We start from the raw sequence: 21,192 nt of genomic DNA, 5'->3' as shown, positions 1-21,192 counted from the left end.
ACCATACTTTTATAAGCATTTTACGAAATGTCTATGGGAAAATAAATTTGCGGATGAAAATCTCTGATACAGTGCTGAAGCAGGAAGTGACGTTCCACTTTACCTATCTATTCACCTTATTATTTGTCCGTATAAGGATGCTTCCGCATAACATCATTTTGTAATCGTCTTTCCCGTTTTAGACCTGGAAGTCTACCGTAATCATTTTTAGACTTGCCAAAAAGCTGTTGTCAAGCAAAAAAAAACTGTTTTAAAGTTGTAATATTTTTTCGGATGAGGACGTAACATTCAAAATGTGTGACCAGTTTATCAGAATAACGCCTATTTGGAAATATTTAATGAGCAGCGAGGACTGAGAGCGCTGGCTGTATGACAGTGGGACTAGCTAGTATCTGTCAACCCAGCTACTACTGGAAGTGAGAAAACACTGTCGCCGTGCTTTTGTAACTAACATTAAATGCCGACCGGGTACAGCCTTCGGCTCCTCGCAGCAATAACGCTATGAACATGTAACTGAAGTTGCCCGCAGTGTATAGCTTCTGAATGTTGCCAAACTTCATTCATAGTGACTTTTTGTTTTGAAATTGGCCGCCAACTAGCGCTGAACAAATACAATTGTGTCTAACTCGGAAGAGAGAAAAAGTGGGCGTGGGGTGAATAAGGTCAAACGTGAAGGCCGCACCCCTTTTTAGGGGAAAACACAAGCCACTCGCCGTTGACTTCAATGTAAAATAGCAGCACAAAAAGAATCTATAGAAAAATAACGGAATTCATTTAGTTTATAAATTACCCAAATACACTGACATGACGGCCATCGTATGCGCAAGATACATCGACAATAGTACTTGCCTTATATGAACGCTGTATGGACGAGTTTCCACCAGGTTACATGCATTGTACACATTGACGGTGTCACCCCTATTCTATTAACATTGCGGATCCATGTTGTTTTTTTAATTGTTAGTGAAACTAACAACACAACAACTCTTCGGCATATCTATATCAAATTAAACTGTTTTAAATCATTTGTTTGAAGTGCTTTCGACTTCTTGTACAGTCTTTACCTATTGTGGGTTTCCCCGTAAAAGGGGCGGTGGCCTTCGTGCTGGACGCTTGATGACGCGGCGCAGTTCTGGTCTGGGCTGGGGAGTCCTTAGTAGAGGGGGCTTTCGGGTCTTGTTGATGAGGCAGATGGCAGTTGGGAAGAAGCTGTTCTTGTGGCGAGATGTTTTAGTCTTCACAGACCTCAGTCTCTTGCCGAGGGGGAGCATTTCAAAGAGTTTGTGGGAGGGGTTGGCCATGATTTCAGCATCCTGGCGATGTGCAGGTCCTGAAGGGATGGCAGGTTGCATCCGATCAGTGTTGGTAATTGGACACCTTCTTTGCTGACGGTGTGTTTCCTGCCTTTAGGCCACCAAGAAGAGACGAGTAAAATGCCCAAAGACCAGAGGTCAGCCAGGACACAGCTGATCAGTGAGATCACCTTACGCTGGTCGGACAGCGATGAAGAAGAAACGGTAAGATTAAAAGTCAAGTCTGTCGAAATAATGAAAAAATATCAAAGTTGTGTGCGAACTGCGAACTACAAATCTCCACATAGCTGTGAATTGAATGATCCATGATCCTCGACCTCGTATGTAAAGGAAGTTTTATTATTTCACCTGTTGAGAGCTGCGTTCCTCATCCATTCATTTGCAGCGAGATGTATTTATATATAGCTAAAACCTTGAATGGTGGTAAGACAACACACCCTGGCAACCAAATAATCATTTGATAATAAAGCTGATTGTTGTTAAAGCCGTACTTTTATGTATATAGGTAATGGGGCCCACTTTTTCGCGGCCCTGATTCCCGGAAGAGAATTCCTCATTCATTTTCTCTATCACCTTATTTTTGAATGCCCCGCTGTAAAATTATTATGGGTGCAAGAAGGTCCGGTCTAGAACATGACTGATTGTTGCAGCTGGTTGTTAACGTTACTTGTCCGCAGAGGGTCTGCGGCGCTCGTACTCAGCACATTTCCTCGTCAAACTCCGACGCTGAAAAAAAAGTTGCTTGTCACAAAGAAATAACACTCAATGCAATAATGTTATCTATCACATCCGCTAACCTGTTGCTCTTTGAACAACTCTGGATATTTATCGGCCAAGCTGGACGTGATTTTCTGCCTTCACCTGCAGCTTTGAAACATTGTTTACAGACGGGCTATGTTGTGTCCGTGTCAGCAACGTAACGGAGGGAGGGGGCTGGGAGGATTACAGCGGAAGAGGTGCCCATAATTCACATAAGGCATCATGGCCGCTAGGAATAAGGTGGATAGACATTTATACAAATCCTTATATAAAGAGTATTAAAGGAACACTCCGCCCATTTTCAACCAGCTTTGTATCATTAGAACATCAGTAGTATATCAGAAAACTGTAAACGGTTTTGAAGTCTGTCATTTAATTTGACAGTTATTGAGTGTTAAAGTGTGGACCAGTGACATCACTGGTCCACACTAACTCAAATTAATAACTCATTAACTCAAATCAACTCTCAATAACTGTCAAACTATTCATCATTCATCTAGTTTGACAGTTATTGAGAGTTGATTTGAGTTAATGAGTTATTAATTTGAGTTAGTGTGGACCAGTGATGTCACTGGTCCACACTTTAACACTCAATAACTGTCAAATTAAATGACATACTTCAAAACCGTTTACAGTTTTCTGATATACTACTGATGTTCTAATGATACAAAGCTGGTTGAAAATGGGCAGAGTGTTCCTTTAAGTCAGGAACCAAGCCAACCAATAGATAGAAAATAAATTAATAAATTTCCCCGCTTTTTATTTTTTCTCTTCTTGAACCAGGGGTTTGATAAAAGTGAGTGGTCATTGTGGAGCTCTATGCTCTGAACAAGTGGTTTTCAAAGTGTGACCCGTGCCTAGCCTGGGGGGCGCGAGACAACTTGAGGGGAGGCAAAGCGCGATAGGGGGAAAATCAGAAGAAAATGTACGCTATTAACTCATTGAGTGCCAGCCACTTTTGGAGAACGGACGCCCCCAGTGCCAGAGTTTCAGAGCGTTTTCAGTGATTTCTCGAGGCCCACAGAATATTATGTGATATTACTATGTAAACACCGAACACGCACAAAGAACGATGAGACTCTCTTCTATCATCTGCAAAAAAAAGTTTATTGATACCATTTTCCGTTCTTTAGTTATGAGCCGGAGAATATAGGTTGTTTTGAGCAAAAAGACACGTTTCAAATTAGAAGCTGAGTTATTCCGCCTTTTGTGAAATGAAGCATTTCAAGCACATTCACTGAGTCTGAAGCTAATATTTTCTGATGTAGTGACGTGGTGTAGTTGTGTGGTGCCCTGCGTGCCCCACCCCCCTCTCCCCCCCTCAGCTGCAAACTCCTCCCCACACTAACACCCAGTCTATTTTCGGAGCGCTCCGTTTTTGTGCGCCGGCTCCCAGCGCGACACGGAAATGCCAAACCGGACTGCAGGGAAAGGTTTGGCCCTTCGGCGTCGGGTGCTGCCTTTCTGGCGGCTAATCGTGTGGAGAAACTATGCAGACAGACAGACAGAGGCAGAGGGGCTCAGTTGTGGGCGTGGATTGACTGCTGTTAGCAGCCAACGTCAGCTCCAGACAGAGCAATCTATATGGCTCTGGCTGCAGCATGAGCGGTTTCTCTTTCATCACGGGGCTTTTTCCTGCTGTTTTCCGGACCTTTCTCTAATCTGGAGAGCACTGTCGCCACCTAATGAGTCCGTAAAATAGGTTATACACCTTCAATAGCTACAATATTTGTACAGGAGATGCCTGAGGCTTTGATCCACGTCCCACCGTCAAAAAACGCAATTGACGAACATACTCGTCCTTGGCACTCTACGTTAGTATCTGAATTGACGAACATACTCGTCCTTGGCACTCAATGAGTTAAAAAAAAAAGCTCTGGCTTTTCATGGGTCAAAATGTCAATGAAGCGATATTTAGTACCGATAGTGAGATAGGCTTGGGTGATTGGATTAATATCGCCGACCGATGATTGACTGAATCCACCGACGGTTGATTTTTGGGGGCGATTTTTCGATTTGCAATTGTCAGTTTTTATTTACTAATTTAATTAAAGCGTGCAACAAACTGAAAAAATAAAAAAAGAAACAAAAATCTCAATAAATCGTAATATCGAATCGCAATAATCGTAGAATCACAATACTTAAGAATCGCAATATACTGTATATCGAATCGGCACCCAAGTATCGTGATAGTATCGAATCGGGAGATAAGTGAATCGGCACAGCCCTAATACTATACTAGATATAATCAATCAATCAATCAAACCTTTATTGGCAGACGCTTGGTCCATAGATGTCACATACACAATTACAAAAAGCACGTAAGAGCACAATAAAAGAACAAAAGTACATTATAAAAGAGAGTCATACCAGAGTTTCCACATATGTGACTGGTATCTCACAGTGCTTAGCCCAGGATCAGTGAGCAACTTAATAATAACATTCTGAGACACGTTCAATCTACAGATGAACCTGTACCTCAGATTTCTCAGGAGCGCCTGGAAAGTGGCCACCCCCGCCTTACAGAACAGGTCACTAGCACTGCTCCACCTGGGCTTTTTCAGCAAGATGCGCATGCAGTCATTATAGGCAACCTGAAGTTTATGCATGCTTGCCTTCTTAAACTTTGCCCACAAGGGGGCAGTATAGATAGGGGTACAGTAAGCCCTAAATAGTGTGATCTTCACATCATCAGAACAGGAGTGGAATTTCCTGACCAACATGTTAGCCTGAATGTATAACACACGCCGCTGTCTATACATATCATCATCATCACCCATATGGTCAGTGATGAAGTGGCCCAGATATTTGGTTTTATTTCGTTGAAGCTCGGCTCCCACCTATTGCCATCTCTGCATGGTACACGCTATCGAATGCTCTTACCTTTTATTACTTTAAAAGTGTCCTTTCCAACCATTCATTAGACCGTTGACAGGATGCAGACTGGACCCTTGGAAAATCCGGGGCGATCCTGACGGTCTCATGGTCTCCGATCCAATGGCTGGAGTAGAGGCGGGCACAAGCCCTCACGCCTGGAATTGGACCGGGAAAACCCCACTCTTACCTGCATTCGGCCACGGACAGACGTGTGAATTATTGCTCCAGATTAGCGTTAGCTTGCCCGACCACTTTCACTTCAACTGCTCCCCGTACATCGGCGTAGCGGACGGGAACCTCGGTCGTTGATTTTCCGGTCTGGAAGGTTACCTTCGCCTGGGTGGTGAAAGTTGGAAGCGACAAAGCTAAGTGCTTTTTTTCACGTGTCGGCGGCTTGAACAAGCCGGTCCGAGTGTCGTTGTATGCTTGCTAATTGAATTGCTCTGTCTAAGCTAACCTCACGTAGAGATAACTCTCCGCTACTAGCGTCACGTGTTTCGTAGCTTAGTCTTGTTCTTGTGTTGGTTACAGGTATTAGTCGGCACCATTGCTCTAGCTTGCTAGAGTTAAGACCCGCTAAAATAGCCTGCCGCCTACGCGCGCTCGGTCTGCCACGTTCAGTGGATTGTGTTAACTCGCTTGCTTCAGTGTTACCCACAAGGCGAAAAAGAAGAGGATAAAATTAACGTTAACGTTAGTCGCCTGTCACTACTCGCTAGGTGGAACCGCGTGTTCTCCAGAATGGCTAGTGTTAACAAGGCGAAGCGCTGTGCGGACCCCAAGTGTGGCGCGTGGCTATCAGCCAAGGACTCGCACACGCTGTGTGTTGAATGCCTGGGACAGGCCCACGCAGATAGCTGCCTCGGAGATCCGGAGTTTTGCCTCGCCTGTACTGAGATGCCTCGTAGCACTCAAAAATACAGGGCAGACTTCTTCAGAGGCCACGCTGGCAGCGTTGCTGCTGCAGCTGAGCCCAGCCAGAGTCAGACTACCTCTGGGCCTGCTACCTCCGGCACCCCGCTGCCTCTCGGACAGCAGCAGGTTGACTTGGCCAGCTCTCGGGAGGGCTCCCAGCACAGCTCCCAGGCGAGCTCCCCACGTGCTTCTCGTTTGGGTTCACAGCACGGCCACAAGGAGGGTTCCCAGCAGTGCTCCCAGGGGAGCTCCCCACGTGCTTCTCGTTGGGGTTCACAGCATGGCCACAAGGAGGGTTCCCAGCAGCGCTGCCCGCTGAAGCGCCCATGGCAAGATGCGCGGGGTTCCCGGTCGGGTTCGCAGCACAGCTACCAAAGAAAAAAGGTAGGTTCCCAACAGTGCTCCCCGCCGAAGCACCCGCGGCATGACGCGTGGATTTCCCAACGCGGTTCTCGGTCGGGTTCACAGCACAGCTACCAGGTAGGTTCCCAGCGTGACTTCCCGTCGGGATCACGGCAGTGCGAGCAGTATACCCGGCACAGTTTCCCAGCGGGTTCACAGCACAAGACGGGTTCCCAGCGCAGTCCCCACCTGGGTTCCCCACATGGTTCCCGCTGTTCCCTGCCCCCCTCCCCCAGGTCGGGTGAAGGTGCGGCTGACTCCCGTGTCTCGGAATGGGCTCGCCTTTCCGCCAAGATGGCTGGAGGCGGGGGACCCTGGGATGACTTCCTCGAGATCCACCCAAAATGGGATGATGAGGCCTCCCTGCTTGCCGGCCCGGGTAACCCAGAAAGGGCTCACCCCAGGGGGCTCCCCCCTCCTGACGACATCTCCTCTGAGATCTACCAGAAGGAGTTCAGGGAGGTCGTGGCCAGGGCTGTATCCGCCCTCGACTGGGACTGGCCTACGCCCCCTACCGTCGAGAAGGACATGTTCACCGCCTCCCACTTCCGCGCCGTTGAGACGCCGCTACGGGGCAGCCTGCCCTTCTGCCCCGACGTGCAGCGTAGGGTTCAGCGATCCTGGACCAAACCCTACTCCTCTGAGGCCCCCATCCGACGCTTTAAGTGGTGGTCTAGCGTCGTGGAAGGGGCCCAATCAGGCTATGAACATCCCCCCCCACTGGAGAAGGCGGTGGCGGACCATCTGCTTCCAGGCCAGAAGAAGGAAGGGAAGCCCTTGCTCCCCTCCCCAGCCTGCAGGGAGACTGCTTCGCTCCTGGAAAAGTCCTATCTGGCGGCAGGCCAGGCGGCCTCCATGGCCAACACCATGGCCTTCCTGCTGAAGTATCATTGCTTCCTGGTAGACCAGGTCCAAGCAGCCCCCGAGCCTGAAATGTTCACTGAGCTACGCCGGGTCTCCGACTACGTCTTCAAGATGCTGGAGTGTGTGTCGGAGGACTCAGGGAGGGTCATGGGATCTTCGGTGGCCGCCTTGCGTCACCTCTGGCTGCAGCTCACCAGCCTGCGTGGCCATGAGAGGACGGACCTCCTCAACGCGCCCGTTTGCCCTACCGGGCTCTTCGGTTCAATGGCGGACCTCGCCAGCAGGGCCCAGAGGCGGCGTGAGGACACGGAGGCGGTCGGCAGAGTCCTGCCGCGCAAGACCGGGGTGACCCATCACACAGCGAGGCCACCTCCTGCCCGAGGTCGTTCGACGATGACCCGCGGCAGCCCTGCACGCCGTCCACGGGACAGGCACCCCCAGGGGTGGTCCGGTCCCCCAGCCAACGCAGACAGGAACAGCTCGAATGCCCCAAGGAACGCGGGGCCAACACCTCCCCAGCCAGCCTGGACTGGCGCGGGTCGAGGAAGCCCTGCCCGCCGCAGCAGGGGCTCCCGCCGTAACCCTGACAAGTCGGCCACCGCGACCGGGCCCCGAGGCCCGGCGCGTACCTAGCGGTCCCCCGGGGGGGGGAGGGGCAGCCTCCACGCTGCCAGGACCTGGCGTCCCGCAGTGTTGTCGAGCGCCGAAGAGAGCCTTGCTCAGTACGTGTCCCTTGCCGGCGAAAGCTGCGAGGTGCTCGGAAGGCACCTCACCATCTGCAGGCCCCCCTGCTATTCCCCCCCCCACAGCTGTCGTCGCACCAGCGGGGCAGCGACCTCCTGCGGCCTCCGGGATGCAGCTCCCCCGGGCTGGTCCTGCTGGGGCCGCACACCACGGGCGACGACTCGCCGCGGCCTCCGGGACGCAGCTCCTATGGGCTGGTCCTGCCGGGGCTGGACGCCATGCTGCCACGGCCTCCGGGACGCACCCCCCCTGGGGCCGTCCTGCTGGGGCCGTGTGCCGTGGCGCCTCAGGATCATGTGCCAAGGGTAACCCTGACTCAGGGCACCAGACCTGCCCTGGCAAACAGCCTCCCCCTGTGGAAGAGGCTGTGCAGACCCACACCGTGGGTGCTGCGAACGCTGGAGAAGGGCTACGCGCTGCAGTTCGCGGCCCCCCCGCCTGCTTTCACGGGCATCCCTGTCTCAGAACTGGCGGATGCGGACTCCATGGCTGTCCTCGGCGAGGAAGTCTCCTCGCTTCTGGCAAAGGGCGCGATACGGCCCGTGCCGGACAAGGACAGGCACTCCGGGTTCTACCACAGGTACTTCCTGGTGCCCAAGAAGGACGGGTCCCTACGGCCCATCCTCGACCTCAGGCGGCTAAACCCCCTGCTCAGGAAGCTTCCCTTCCGCATGTTGACGCTCCCCACACTGTTCAGAGCGATCAGACCCGGGGACTTCTTCACGTCAGTCGACCTAAAGGACGCCTTCTTCCACGTTTCCATCGTGGAAAGGCACAGGAGGTACCTCCGGTTCTCCTTTCAGGGAGTCTCCTACGAGTACTGCATACTCCCCTTCGGCCTGTCTCTAAGTCCCAGGACTTTCACAGTCTGCGTCAACACAGCGCTGGCTCCCCTCCGAGAGATGGGCATCCGTGTTTACGTCTACCTCGACGACGCCCTGATAGCGGCGAGCTCGAGCGAGATGGTGTCCGCACACACCGAGGTGCTGACTTCCCACCTCCAGGCCTTGGGGTTCCTTATACACTGGCGCAAGAGCGCCCTTGTGCCTCAACAGGTCACAACCTTCCTGGGTCTGGAGCTAGACTCCCTTTCAATGCGCGCCCGCCTCTCTCCGGAGAGGCTGGACAACCTTCGGAGGACAGCGGAGACTCGGCGTCGCGCACGCACGATCTCCGTTCACCAGTGCTCCGTGCTACTGGGCCTTATGGCCGCAGCGACCGCGGCAATTCCTCTGGGGCTGCTGCACATGCGCCCCTTCCACAGGTGGTTCCGCGGTCCCGCGTCCTTACGCTGTCGGACCGCGCTCGCCAAGCCTTGGAAGTGTGGACGGACCACTGTTGGCTCTCAGAGGGCGCCAGACTGGGTCCGGTCCCACTCAGGCGAGTGATTCGGACCGACGCCTCCCTTTGGGGCTGGGGCGCGGTCTTCGATGGCCAGGCTGCAAACGGGCGATGGCAAGCCCAACAGCTTCGCCACATAAACGTACTAGAGCTGGAGGCAGTTCGCCTCGCTCTTTGGCACTTCCAACATCAGATCATGGGCCACCATGTACTGATACGGTCGGACAACACCGCAACAGTGGCATACATTACCCGCCAGGGCGGTGTCCGGTCGCTGGCTCTGAACCAGCTGGCTACGGTCATCCACGAGTGGGCCCGTCTCCACCTGCTGTCCCTGTCGGCGGCACACATTTGGGGCCACCTCAACCTGGGCGCGGACCTGCTATCGCGGGGCAACCCGCGCAACTCAGAATGGGTTTTCCACCCACAGGTGGTGGAGCAGATCTGGGCCAAGTTCAGGCGAGCCAGCGTCGATCTCTTCGCCTCGCGGCTCGCACACCATTGCCCCCAGTGGTTTTCCATCCTCGCGGACGATCCACCGTTGGGCCACGACGCGCTGGCGCACGTCTGGCGGAGGGCGGCCCTCTATGCGTTCCCCCCAATCGCACTGATTCCCCAGGTGCTGGCCAGGGTGAGACAGCAAGGGCTACAGCTCATTCTGGTAGCCCCGCACTGGCCGTCGCAGGTCTGGTTTGCGGATCTGATCACTCTGACGAGAGGTCCTCCGTGGCTGCTGCCGCGTCGGAAGGACCTGCTGTCGCAGGCGGCGGAGAGATACTCCACCCATCCCCACACAAGTGGAAGCTGGCCGCTTGGTCCCTGAACGGGAATGGTTGCTAGCCCAGGGCCTGCCTGCGAATGTGGTGCAGACCATACAGAGTGCTAGAGCCACCTCGACTCGCACTCAGTACACCTACAAGTGGCGGTCCTTCTCGCGCTGGTGCGCAGAAAGGAACCTGGACCCGGTGACCTGCGACGTTCGGCCCATTCTCTGCTTCCTCCAGGGTCTGTACGAAGCTGGCCAATCGCCGCAGTCCCTTAAGGTATATGTGGCCGCCATCTCGGCCTGCCACATGGACATCGAGGGCAAGACAGTGGGAGGCCTGTCTTTGGTCTCTCGTTTCATGACGGGTGTGCACAAGCTTCGCCCCCAGACGAGGAACAGCTTTCCCAAGTGGGACTTGGTCACGGTCTTGGATGGCCTCTCGAGGCCTCCGTTTGAACCACTCGACGCTGCCGACCTGAAACACCTCTCGCTGAAGACGGCATTGCTTCTCGCTTTGTCTTCCGGCAAGAGAGTGGGAGACTTGATTGCCCTGTCAGTGCAATAATCGTGCATGGTGTTCTCTAACGATGGGCGCAGGGCCACGCTCCGCCCGAACCCTGCTTATCAGCCTAAGTGTATTGGGGCTGGCTTCAGGTCCATGACCATATAGTAGGGTCATCTGGGGCACTTCCGTGACCGTGGAGAGCGAAGGTCCGTTTCTCAATGGATTTGTCATCTAGGAGGGTTAATAAACAAATTTAGCCGGGGTGTATTTTTAAAAAAGGCGGGGAAAATTTTTGAGAGACCAAAATCCAAAATGGCTGTCATGGAAATGAACTTTTTAATGGTTTGACCTACAATGATGCACAATACATGGTTTCAGAGCCTATTTTGGTCAAGGAATACATATTTGGTGTTTATATAATGATTTGACCTATTTTTGACCTTCAAATCCAAGATGGCTGCCAATTTTGAGCTCTAAAATGCATTTTTTTTTTCAAAATCGTCATAGAACCTTCATATTAGGCTTGAATGACAGGTCTTCTCATGATGAGTTGAATAATATACAGTATAAGTACACAGAAGTAATCTCTGAGGTCAATAAAGTCAATGTTTGTGTGTAAACAACAGTTGCTGATTTGCGGTTTCCCATTAAATAGGGTAGGCTACTGAGAATATGGTGTCCAGTTCATCCCATCACATTTTCATAATAAACCAAAAACAATTTTGCACTATAGCCTAACATAAAATAGTATTCTGTATGCAAAGCTAGCAAGGTTAGTTGCTTGAGCTGAATTTAAAGGTCAACTCAAAACAAACAATGAAATTCACTTCGAAATTAAAACTGAATCCTAGGCTACTAAATTTCATCAGCACACAGTAAAGGAAACTTGTTTTTGAACTCAGCTGACTGTCTAGCCCTAATCCCTGTTGCGCAATGTCCCTTTTCAGTGAAGTTTTAGTTTTTGTTAAGAGTATGGACTTTTAATCTTGACCTTGTTGGTAGGCAACAGCCCTTTTTCAGTCAAGCATTTTCAGATTAGCTCAGTCAGTCTGTGAAGCAGTCAGTGTCAGCACTTGCGCGAGCTCGCTTTTTCTACGTTAACATTACACACTTTAAGACACTTTGTTTGAGGATATCAATGTTATTCACTAGTCTAAAGATAGTTCTACCATCAATAACATATAAAACAAAAGCAAAACAAAATTTTATTTGCAGAAGTCATCATTGATATTTGGTGTTAGCTAACGTTAGGTAACGTTATTATTTTTAGCTAAAGTTAATGTTATCTGTCTCCACACTTCTGTCAACTGACATATGCATTTGCTTTTGAAAATAAACAGCGTATAACAGCAATATAATATAACAGTAATATAATAGCGTGTTGCTTTCCCTCCCAATGAAAGACAAAGCACACAATGTCCTATGAATGTGTCCTAAAATGTGGCAAGCCTTGCAAGCCCACCGATACAATAAATCAAGGCAAATGGGACAGCTTACAATTAAAAGCCCAAGACTGGTCAGGACTTGATAAATTTGATGATGTTTACACCACCACCTCCTGGGAAGATGGGCCAACCAATCGGTACATGCATTCGTCATGTTATATTTCGATTTCATCTTCAGTTATGCTTAAGCAAGCCAGGCGACGCAAAGACAACAAAAGTAAAAATGCTCAGTCAAGATCTGAAATGCCTGCTCAGAGTGCTTTATGTGATGAAGAGGCAGAGGGACCATCACCAAGGCGCCTTCGTTCGTCAGTGGGTGGGCCTCTCCATGACAAAACAAAATGTGTGTGGTGTATGCAAGGTACGGACATGAGGCACCCGAACAGGAAGCAAGGCAAGCTGTTGAGAATCAACACACCATCAGCATGGCGCTCCTTCAAGCGCCACACAATCCTTATAGAAGATGAGGAGCTCAGGGATCGTCTCACACGACTAATTGAGTCAACGACAGCACTGTCAGATCCTTACGCAAATGATATAATGTACCACTATGCCTGTTGGATGAAGCATATCCACCACACAGTCTTCAAGACAGATGATGCTATGCATCTCCAGAGTGTGTCTCTCTCAGAGGCAAAGAATTTGTTCTTTAGACACGTTGATACTGTCATTTTTGCTGAGCGCGAGATCCGTTCACTGCAGTCTCTTTTAGCAGACTACAGACGCATCGTCAGTGACTATGGCTATCCAGTGGGTGATGTCAAATCGTCTTACGTCAAAAGTCTGCTCATTAATGAGTATCAAGATAAAATTGGCTTCAAAGAGAGGAGTGAACTTAACAAGAGCGAGTGGGTCTATGATGTTGAGGGTGGTGGTGACTACATAGAGGCTGCAGTGTCATCTCTTGGCATCAGCGATGAGCAGCTCCTCCAGAACGTGGCACCACGGCTATCAAAGAAAATCAAAGATACTCCTACTGTTCCCTGGCCACCTCGCATTGATCATCTTGAGGAAGGCGAACAGTTGTGTGAGTTGCTGTTGAAGCTTTTGACTTGGCTAAAACAGCCAGAGAGAAACACTGCTGACCTCAGCCCAGCCACACTCAGTCTGGCATCGATGATACAGTACCACATCACTGGACATCGCACTACCACTGCTATCAACCTGGGCGTAAATGTCCATGGCATGACAAGGAGTAAAGATCTGGTAGACACTCTGCACAAGAGTGGTGTCTGCATCAGCTATGCAGATACACTGCTCCTCTATGACCACTGGGCTCTGGTGGATGTGGAGGCATCAGCAACCTGCCCACAGGAGATCGCAGACAGCAAGCCAGCTATCGTGATCATCGACAATGACGACTTCAAGATTGACACTATGACAGGTGACTCTACAGGAGCCCATCGAACAAATGTCATGTACGTGCAGCCAGACAGCTATGAAAAGAAACCAGGCAAAGAGACTGCTGAAAAGCTCACCAAGAAGAAGGAAATCTCTGCACAGCTAAAGCAGAAGTGTGCAGAACTGACAAAGGTTTGCCAGTACAGATGCCCCCCTGGTAGCAAGAGTGAGCCACCTGCTCGTCCCAGGGTAGATCCACCAGTGGATGGGTCAGCTCTGCAGCGTGCTCGCTCTGTGATACATGCACTGTCTCGTGTAGACAATCATGGTACCAGACCACCATCTGAAGAGCAGCGAGTTCCAGGATACAGTGGTGCCCAGTCCTGCTGTCATCCACCACCCAACAAGAGCAAGCCTTACTACCACACAACATACAATGAACCTCCAAGCAAGTCAGTGGTGAATGACATCATGGTGAAACATGTGGAGGCCATGCGGCTGAAGAATATTCCATTCTCCTTTCTTGTTGGTGACCTGCCCACCTACAAGACGATCACTCAGCTCAAGGCGGAGAATCCAGAAATGTTCAAGGACATCATCCCAATCCTCGGAGCTTTCCACCAGCTGATGTCCTACATCTATGCCATCTACAAGAGATTCAAAGGCTCTGGAATGGCAGACACTCTGGTTACAGCAGGGGTAGTAGTGGAGGGGTCGGTAGACCAAGCACTACGAGGAAAGCACTACAGACGGGGCGTGCGGTGCATCCTGCTCTGGAGAGAGGTTCTTATCCAGAATCAACTGTCAAAGATTCTTGAGCACAAAGAACTATCGGAAGACATCAAGGAGAACCTCAACATTCTGCGGAATGCACTGACTGAAACTCAAGAGGCTCTACGGACAGCTTACTGTGATCTTGAGAATGATGGCGACATGAAGGAGCTGATCAACAGAGTTTATGAGAAGCCTGGCACAGATATGGGGGACTTTTGGGTCTCATTCTTGGAGATGTCTGACCCACTTGTACAATGTCTTGATGCATGTCATGCAAGAAATGGCTCTGAGTACCTATCGTCAACCTACAACATGCTGCCAGGACTGATGGCTTACGACAACCATGACTATGGGAGGTGGTTGCCAGACTACTGGGCAATGCTGTCTTCACTGTCAGATGAGCAAATGGAGTTCTTCAACGATCACTTTACCCAGTCGATGACAGGGCTGCCCTACTCCTGCCAGCCCCTCGATCTTTGGATAGAAACAACTATGAATCTGAACTCAAAGCTAAAGCAAGGATGGACTCAGCTTCTACAGAATGAGAAACAACTGTTCTCAACAACAAGGAATGCAAACAACGTTGCAAGGGTGAAGTCTACTGTGAAGCGTGGCCTCCAGTGCCAGCGTCGTCACAGGAAGCATGTTGAATGCCAGCCAGCGAGGATGAAGAAGGATGAGCAAGCAGTTCAGGACCTGCAGGCATGCATGAGGGATTTTGAAGCTGACCCATTTGACATCTCCTCACCTACACTGAGGTCACTACAGTCTGGCCTGGTCGCCTCACCAGAGTTACTGCATGACCTTAAGACTGCAATTCCAGATGGCCAAGCTCAGGTTGAGACTTTTCTGCAAGAGCGGGTGTTCACCAAGGTCAAGCCTCTTACTGCAACCATCCACAGAAATAAGAGACGTAATTTTGCAAGTGAAAAGATCTGTGCACCTTCTGGTGCTCATATGCAGGTGGCCCATATGGAGAGATCAGGACTAGCGGCCCTGGTGGACCTAGCAGAGGGATCTGGTATGATACAACTTGAATCAGCCCTTGAGAGAAGAGTGACAGAGGAGTGCCTTTCACTCTTCAATGTGGATGGGTCAATGCGCAAGACAGTGAAGAGCAAGTTGTTAGAGCTTTTCACCCTAGAACCAGTTCCTGAGGAACCGCAGAACCATGTGAGCCTTGTAGACATGGGTCTGATATGGCGGCTTGCCACCCCCACACCTGAGGACCGCGAGGCTAGGAAGCGGGATGGTTCAGTGTATCGCTGGATTGACTACCTGCATAAAATCTGCGCAATCATCTTCTCACGCCATGACAATGCTTACCTCATCATTCTCATCAACGACAAGTATGACCTTCCCTTCAGCATCAAGGATGATGAGCATGATCGTCGGGCAGCAAAACATCCACACATCCCAAATGTTTTCCCGAAACCCGAAGACAGGTTCCCAGGTGCTGCTGAATTTAGTGAATTCATGGTCAACTCAGGAAACAAGGTCAGACTGCAAAAACTTGTGAAAGAACAGCTGAAAACACAAGTTGGTCAAGTGCAGGGTGATATCATATACTGTGAGGGAGAAGTGTCATCCAACCTCAGCACTGGCGTGGCTAATGGAGACTATGTCTTCAAACATCCAGAGGCAGATACAATGCTGCTCTCCGCCTATGCAAAGGTGAGGACCACCAACTACACTGGACCTGTTGTTCTAGACTGCGGAGACACAGATGTGTTTGTCCAAGCAGCTTATGTCTTGCAACAAATCAGAGGTGATCTGCTGATCAAGCGCAAGAATGCAATAATCAACTGCCGTGCAATGCTCTCTGAAGAGGTTGCAGACATCATCATACCTCTCCATGTGATCACTGGCAGTGACCACACCTCAGGCTTCTATGGGCATGGAAAGAAGAAGGTGTTGGAGAAGGTGATGGTTGTTCCTGAGGCAAGAGAGCTCCTGGGACGAGTGGGTGAGAGTCTGGAGTTGAAAGATGAAGTGAGAGCGGATATGAAAGCATTTGTCCTCTCAATTGTTTACGCTGAGAGAGCCGATATTACGTGTGGCCAGGCCAGAGCTTCCAAGTGGCACAAATTGAAGAAGAAGTGTACAATTCGCCTCCCACCTGATGAGGACTCCTTGGATCTTCATGTGGAAAGGACAAACTACATTACATATTGCCAGCTCCATTACAACCTTCAAGAACATCCTTCCCCCATTGGTCACGGCTGGGAACTAGTGAATGGGAAATGCCGGCCAGTGCGTCATACCCTTCCCCCATTGCCCCAACACCTCACATCTCATGACTGCTCAGAAGAGAGTAACAGTGATGATGAATGGAGTCAGTATGGAGAATCAACAGATTCTGATGAAGAATACTGATTCTGTCTCAGGTTCCCATCATCCATCAACAACAACAAGTTGTTACGATAAATCGTCTGCTTAGCTTACTTTATATCCATCCCTATTCTGTATTTTGTGTTTTCTACCAGCCTTTTCTCTCCACCCTTATTTATTTTTTTATAATATTGTGATGTGAACATTAGTGTGTTTTATTCTAACAATTTTCAGTTTGACATTACATGGTTCAGTTGCTGTGTCAGCCAGATGGAGATGCCGTTGCCTCCAAATCTGCCCTTAAGGCCATTAGGATACTAGTTGATCAATTATTATTTTGGAGTGCTATTTGTTGAAGCACCATAGTTATGCTAATGTACTGTACCAGTCATGTTTTTTGTTTCCCTATCCCTTTATTTTCATTTGACACATTTATTATCTTTTAGTATTACTGAGGGAAAAAAACATTAAAAAAACATTAAAAAAACATAAAAAATAAAAAAAACACCTCCCTTTTGACTGTTCACCTTGTCGTGGTAAGGGAGCTTGAGTACCTCAGTGAACCCTGAGAGCTATGCCAGTAGGAGGAAACTCCTAGCAGGTTTTACCAAACCGGACAGGTCTAGGGTGAGAGGTCAGACAAAGCACAGTCAGACAACCTTGTGGAAACAGGATCTGGGGCCAATAATGTCTCCGACTTACACAGATGGATGGAGTATGGTGGAAGCTACCCACCTATCCCCTGTGTCCATAACTCAACTCATCATGAGAAGACCTGTCATTCAAGCCTAATATGAAGGCTCTATGACGATTTTGAAAAAACTGCCTTTTAGAGCTCAAAATTGCCAGCCATCTTGGATTTGAAGGTCAAAAATAGGTCAAATCATTATATAAACACCAAATATGTATTCCTTGACCAAAATAAGCTCTGAAACCATGTATTGTGCATCATTGTAGGTCAAACCATTAAAAAGTTCATTTCCATGACAGCCATTTTGGATTTTGGTCTCTCAAAAATTTCCCCCGCCTTTTTTAAAAATACACCCCGGCTAAATTTGTTTATTAACCCTCCTAGATGACAAATCCATTGAGAAACGGACCTTCGCTCTCCACGGTCACGGAAGTGCCCCAGATGACCCTACTAATAGACCTGGTCGCGTTTGAGCCTTCCGCCTCTTCTTCGGCGGAAGAGAGGAGACTTCGGTCGCTCTGCCCCGTGCAGGCGCTCCGTGCCTATGTGGCCAAGACGCGTACTTTGCGTACGTCTAACCAGCTTCTGGTGTGCCATGGGGCTAAGGCTTTGGGCAAGCCGTTTTCCAAACAGCGTCTATCGCACTGGATAGTGGAGGCCATTAACTTGGCCTATTCTGCCGCTGGGAAGGTTCCACCGGAAGGAATTAAGGCCCACTCTACTCGGGGCGTGGCTTCTTCCTGGGCGCTGTTGCGCGGTGTGACGGTAGAAGATATGTGCGCAGCCGCGTCATGGTCGACTCACCATACCTTTGTGAGGTTTTATAGTCTGGATGTGGGAGGCGCGACGTTCGCTCATGCGGTTCTGTCTGCCTCCGCGGACTAGTTGCCTCGCTGACTGCTCCCCAATCCTTATCGGGTTCCCATGCGCTATGCCGTGACGGCCCATTTTTCGATCGAGAGTCGCAAGGTCGGGCACTTAGGTGCTCCTTTGCAGCAAGGTCGGTTGTAAGGTGGCAATAGGTGGGAGCCGAGCTTCAACGAAATAAAACTAAGGGGTTGTCCTACAACCCAGGTTTTATGAGTGAAGCGAGGCTCCCACCTCAGGTGCCTTGCTGCCAGTCTGTCTGGTTGTGGCCGAATGCCGGGTGAGTGGGGTTTTCCCGGTCTAATTCCAGGCGTGAGGGCTTGTGCCCGCCTCTACTCCAGCCATTGGATCGGAGACCATGAGACCGTCAGGATCGCCCCGGATTTTCCAAGGGTCCAGTCTGCATCCTGTCAACGGTCTAATGAATGGTTGGAAAGGACACTTTTAAAGTAATAAAAGGTAAGAGCATTCGATAGCGTGTACCACGCAGAGATGGCAATAGGTGGGAGCCTCGCTTCACTCATAAAACCTGGGTTGTAGGACAACCCCTTAGTTTTGTCACAGACACATAGAGCATGCTCAGACAAAAGAAAGACAGGAAAAGCAAGATCCCGGTCCTCTTTCGTTCTACAGATCATAACACTCTTCTTAGCATTGTATTTAACATCAAATTGGACCCCGTAATCAGAACAGATATTCAGCAGATGTTGAAACCCAGCGCTGCTGGGGGAGAAGATCGCCAGGTCATCCGCATACATAAGGTGGTTAATCAAGGCGTTACCGATCATACATCCTGTTCTGCAGCCTCTTAGCTGGACAGAGAGATCATCCATATATAAATTAAAGAGAACAGGGGAGAGTAGCCCCCCCTGCCGTACCCCATTACCAACACAAAAAGGGGTAGAGACACTATTGCCCCATTTTACCAGCATACTCTGGTTGGCATACCAGTATGCGTATTATGCTGCCAGGCACACCTCTTTGACTTAATTTTAGAAAGAGCTTATGATGATTGACTCGATCAAAAGCCTTCAATGCATCTATAAAACCAACTAAAACAGAGGAGTTCTGCCTTTTATAGGCTTCGACAACCTCCTTCAATCCATAGATACACAAATCAGTGCTATGCTTGGCCTTAAAGCCAAATTGATTATCAGTGCTGGATATAAACAAATTTAAACGATCTAATAAAACCATTTCAAATACTTTGTAAATCACACTGGCTAGGGCAATAGGCCTGTAATTATCTAGGCTCTCGCCTTTGCCAGTCTTATCCTTGATAACAGGCACCAGAGTGACTGACAACATAGATGCCGGCAGAAAACCATGGCTCATAAAGCCATTAAAACACATGGCAAGAAGAGCTGCAGCCTTGGGGCTAGCTAACTTAAGATGTTCAGCAGAAATATGATTTAATCCACATGCTTTGTTATCGGCTAGCTGTAAGATCGCCTGGTAAACTTCTTTAGCTGTAACAGACACTACATCGTCATTCACAATGGTGCCCACATTATAAGGACTACTTTTAACACAGTTGAAGAGGACAGAGTAATGTTGCCTCCACAGTTCAGCTATATTGGCAGCACCAGAGACTCCCTCTATGGTGCAGGGTAACAATGCCCCGGCGCTGTTCAGAGCCTTAACCTCCTTCCAGAAGCCTGTGACATCGTTACCCAGCAGCTTTTCAGCCATAGAGTCAGCTCTCATGGTCTGCTCATGCTTACCTATATAGCGAACTGCATACTTATACCTGGCATTGGTGAGCTTTTTAAACTCCAGCTCCTGCCCCTGTCTCGGCCTGCCGGCTAGAACCCAGGACCTGTAAGCCTCCTTGGCTTCTGCATGATGGGCAGCTACCGTACATATTTATTCCACCCTGGCTTGATGTTACATGCCTTACTAGGGTGGGTGAGGAGTGGAGTACTTGCCTCACGCAAAGCTCCCACAATACAGTCATACATTTTACATAAGTCATTAGTAGGGGTGTCACGGTACACAAAAGTCACGGTTCGGTACGTACCTCAGTTTTGGGGTCACGGTTCGGTACGAATACGGCACGGTACGAAAACGGGGAAAAAAAGCAACAAATCCCAAATTCTGTTTTTTTCCCTTTGAATATGTCTGAATTCTGCTTTTTACGCTATTTTTACCATCAGAAATAGTGTCTAATATGTGGGAATGAATAAATGTCCACTATTTAATAAGATCTAGGCAATCCACACAAAAAGGTTTTACTCTAGAGCAGTGATTTTCAAAGTGTGGGGTGCGCCTCCCTCTCAGATGTCTGTATTCCAGCTGTTTGACAGGGCAAAGGCATTTCCCCCCACTTTAAATCTTTATTGTACACAAGTTTGTAAACAGAGCGCATGTGTGGAGTAGCCTAATACTCCCACCAACCCCTCCCCCTGTTGTATTTGTTTTATGTAGCATTTGCGTTTGATGTAAGCACTAATTTGGAATCCTATCTAAAAGCGGCCACTAGGCGGCAGTATTTCTTTAGTCAACGTCAAAATACCTACATGTTCAGTAGAAGAAGAATAAAACGGCAGAAGAAGAAAAACTTCTAAACTCTGTTGAAAGATACCCCCACTGTCTGACAGACAACGGGGTGGGTTTCACTTTCCCAGTAAGTACGGGAAAGAACCCTGTCACCGCCTTAACGTTATTGGATGTGAGTTTTGTTTAGCATAATATGATTACGTTCGGTCATCTAATGGATTATTGGAACATGACAAGGAGTCATCCCCTCTTCCTTGCTTGTCTGCATCCGCAGATGTCTGGCTGAGTCTGCTTGACCGCATCAAGATTCAAGATTTTTATTGTCACTCCATGGTACAAGTATCACGTGTGAAATTCTTGTGCTGTGGACTCCGTTTACAACATAGTGCAAATAGTACAAATATAACACAAATATAACAGGGCATATGGGTGCAAAAACAACAAGAGACACACAAGCAATAAGGCAGTATAGTGATAAGACAAGTCAGAGACAGTGGCATATTCACTGCACATAGGTGCACATGTCGGGTGCATACTTTAGACGTGCTTAAACATTTTAAATTCTGCGTATTTGACATACAGGTGCAAATAACATATTCCTTATTAAACATACAATTAAACTCAGCATTTTAAATTCGGCGTATTTGACATACAGGTGCAAATAGCATATTCCTTATTAAACATACAATTAAACGTTAGACATACGTAATGGTAGCAGCTACAGTACGGTACAGTGCGGCTACTACACTATTTGTGTA

General features: G+C 49.1%; 1 protein-coding gene across 1 annotated transcript in view; it reads left to right on the top strand.

Annotated features, from left to right (window-relative positions):
* Positions 1-21,192, top strand: part of LOC310776484 (uncharacterized protein) — a 106,374-nt gene that overhangs the window by 6,893 nt on the left and 78,289 nt on the right. The window contains exon 3 of the mRNA XM_083636671.1: positions 1,411-1,517. Within this exon, the coding sequence (XP_083492797.1) occupies positions 1,411-1,517 (107 nt within the window). The remainder of the gene's footprint in view (positions 1-1,410; positions 1,518-21,192) is intronic.

Source organism: Poromitra crassiceps, assembly GCF_964638095.1.
Source record: "Poromitra crassiceps genome assembly, chromosome: 1".
In the NCBI taxonomy this organism is placed as follows: domain Eukaryota; kingdom Metazoa; phylum Chordata; class Actinopteri; order Beryciformes; family Melamphaidae; genus Poromitra; species Poromitra crassiceps.
Note: the sequence above shows the minus strand (reverse complement) of the source record. Positions and strands in the feature narration are given on the sequence as shown.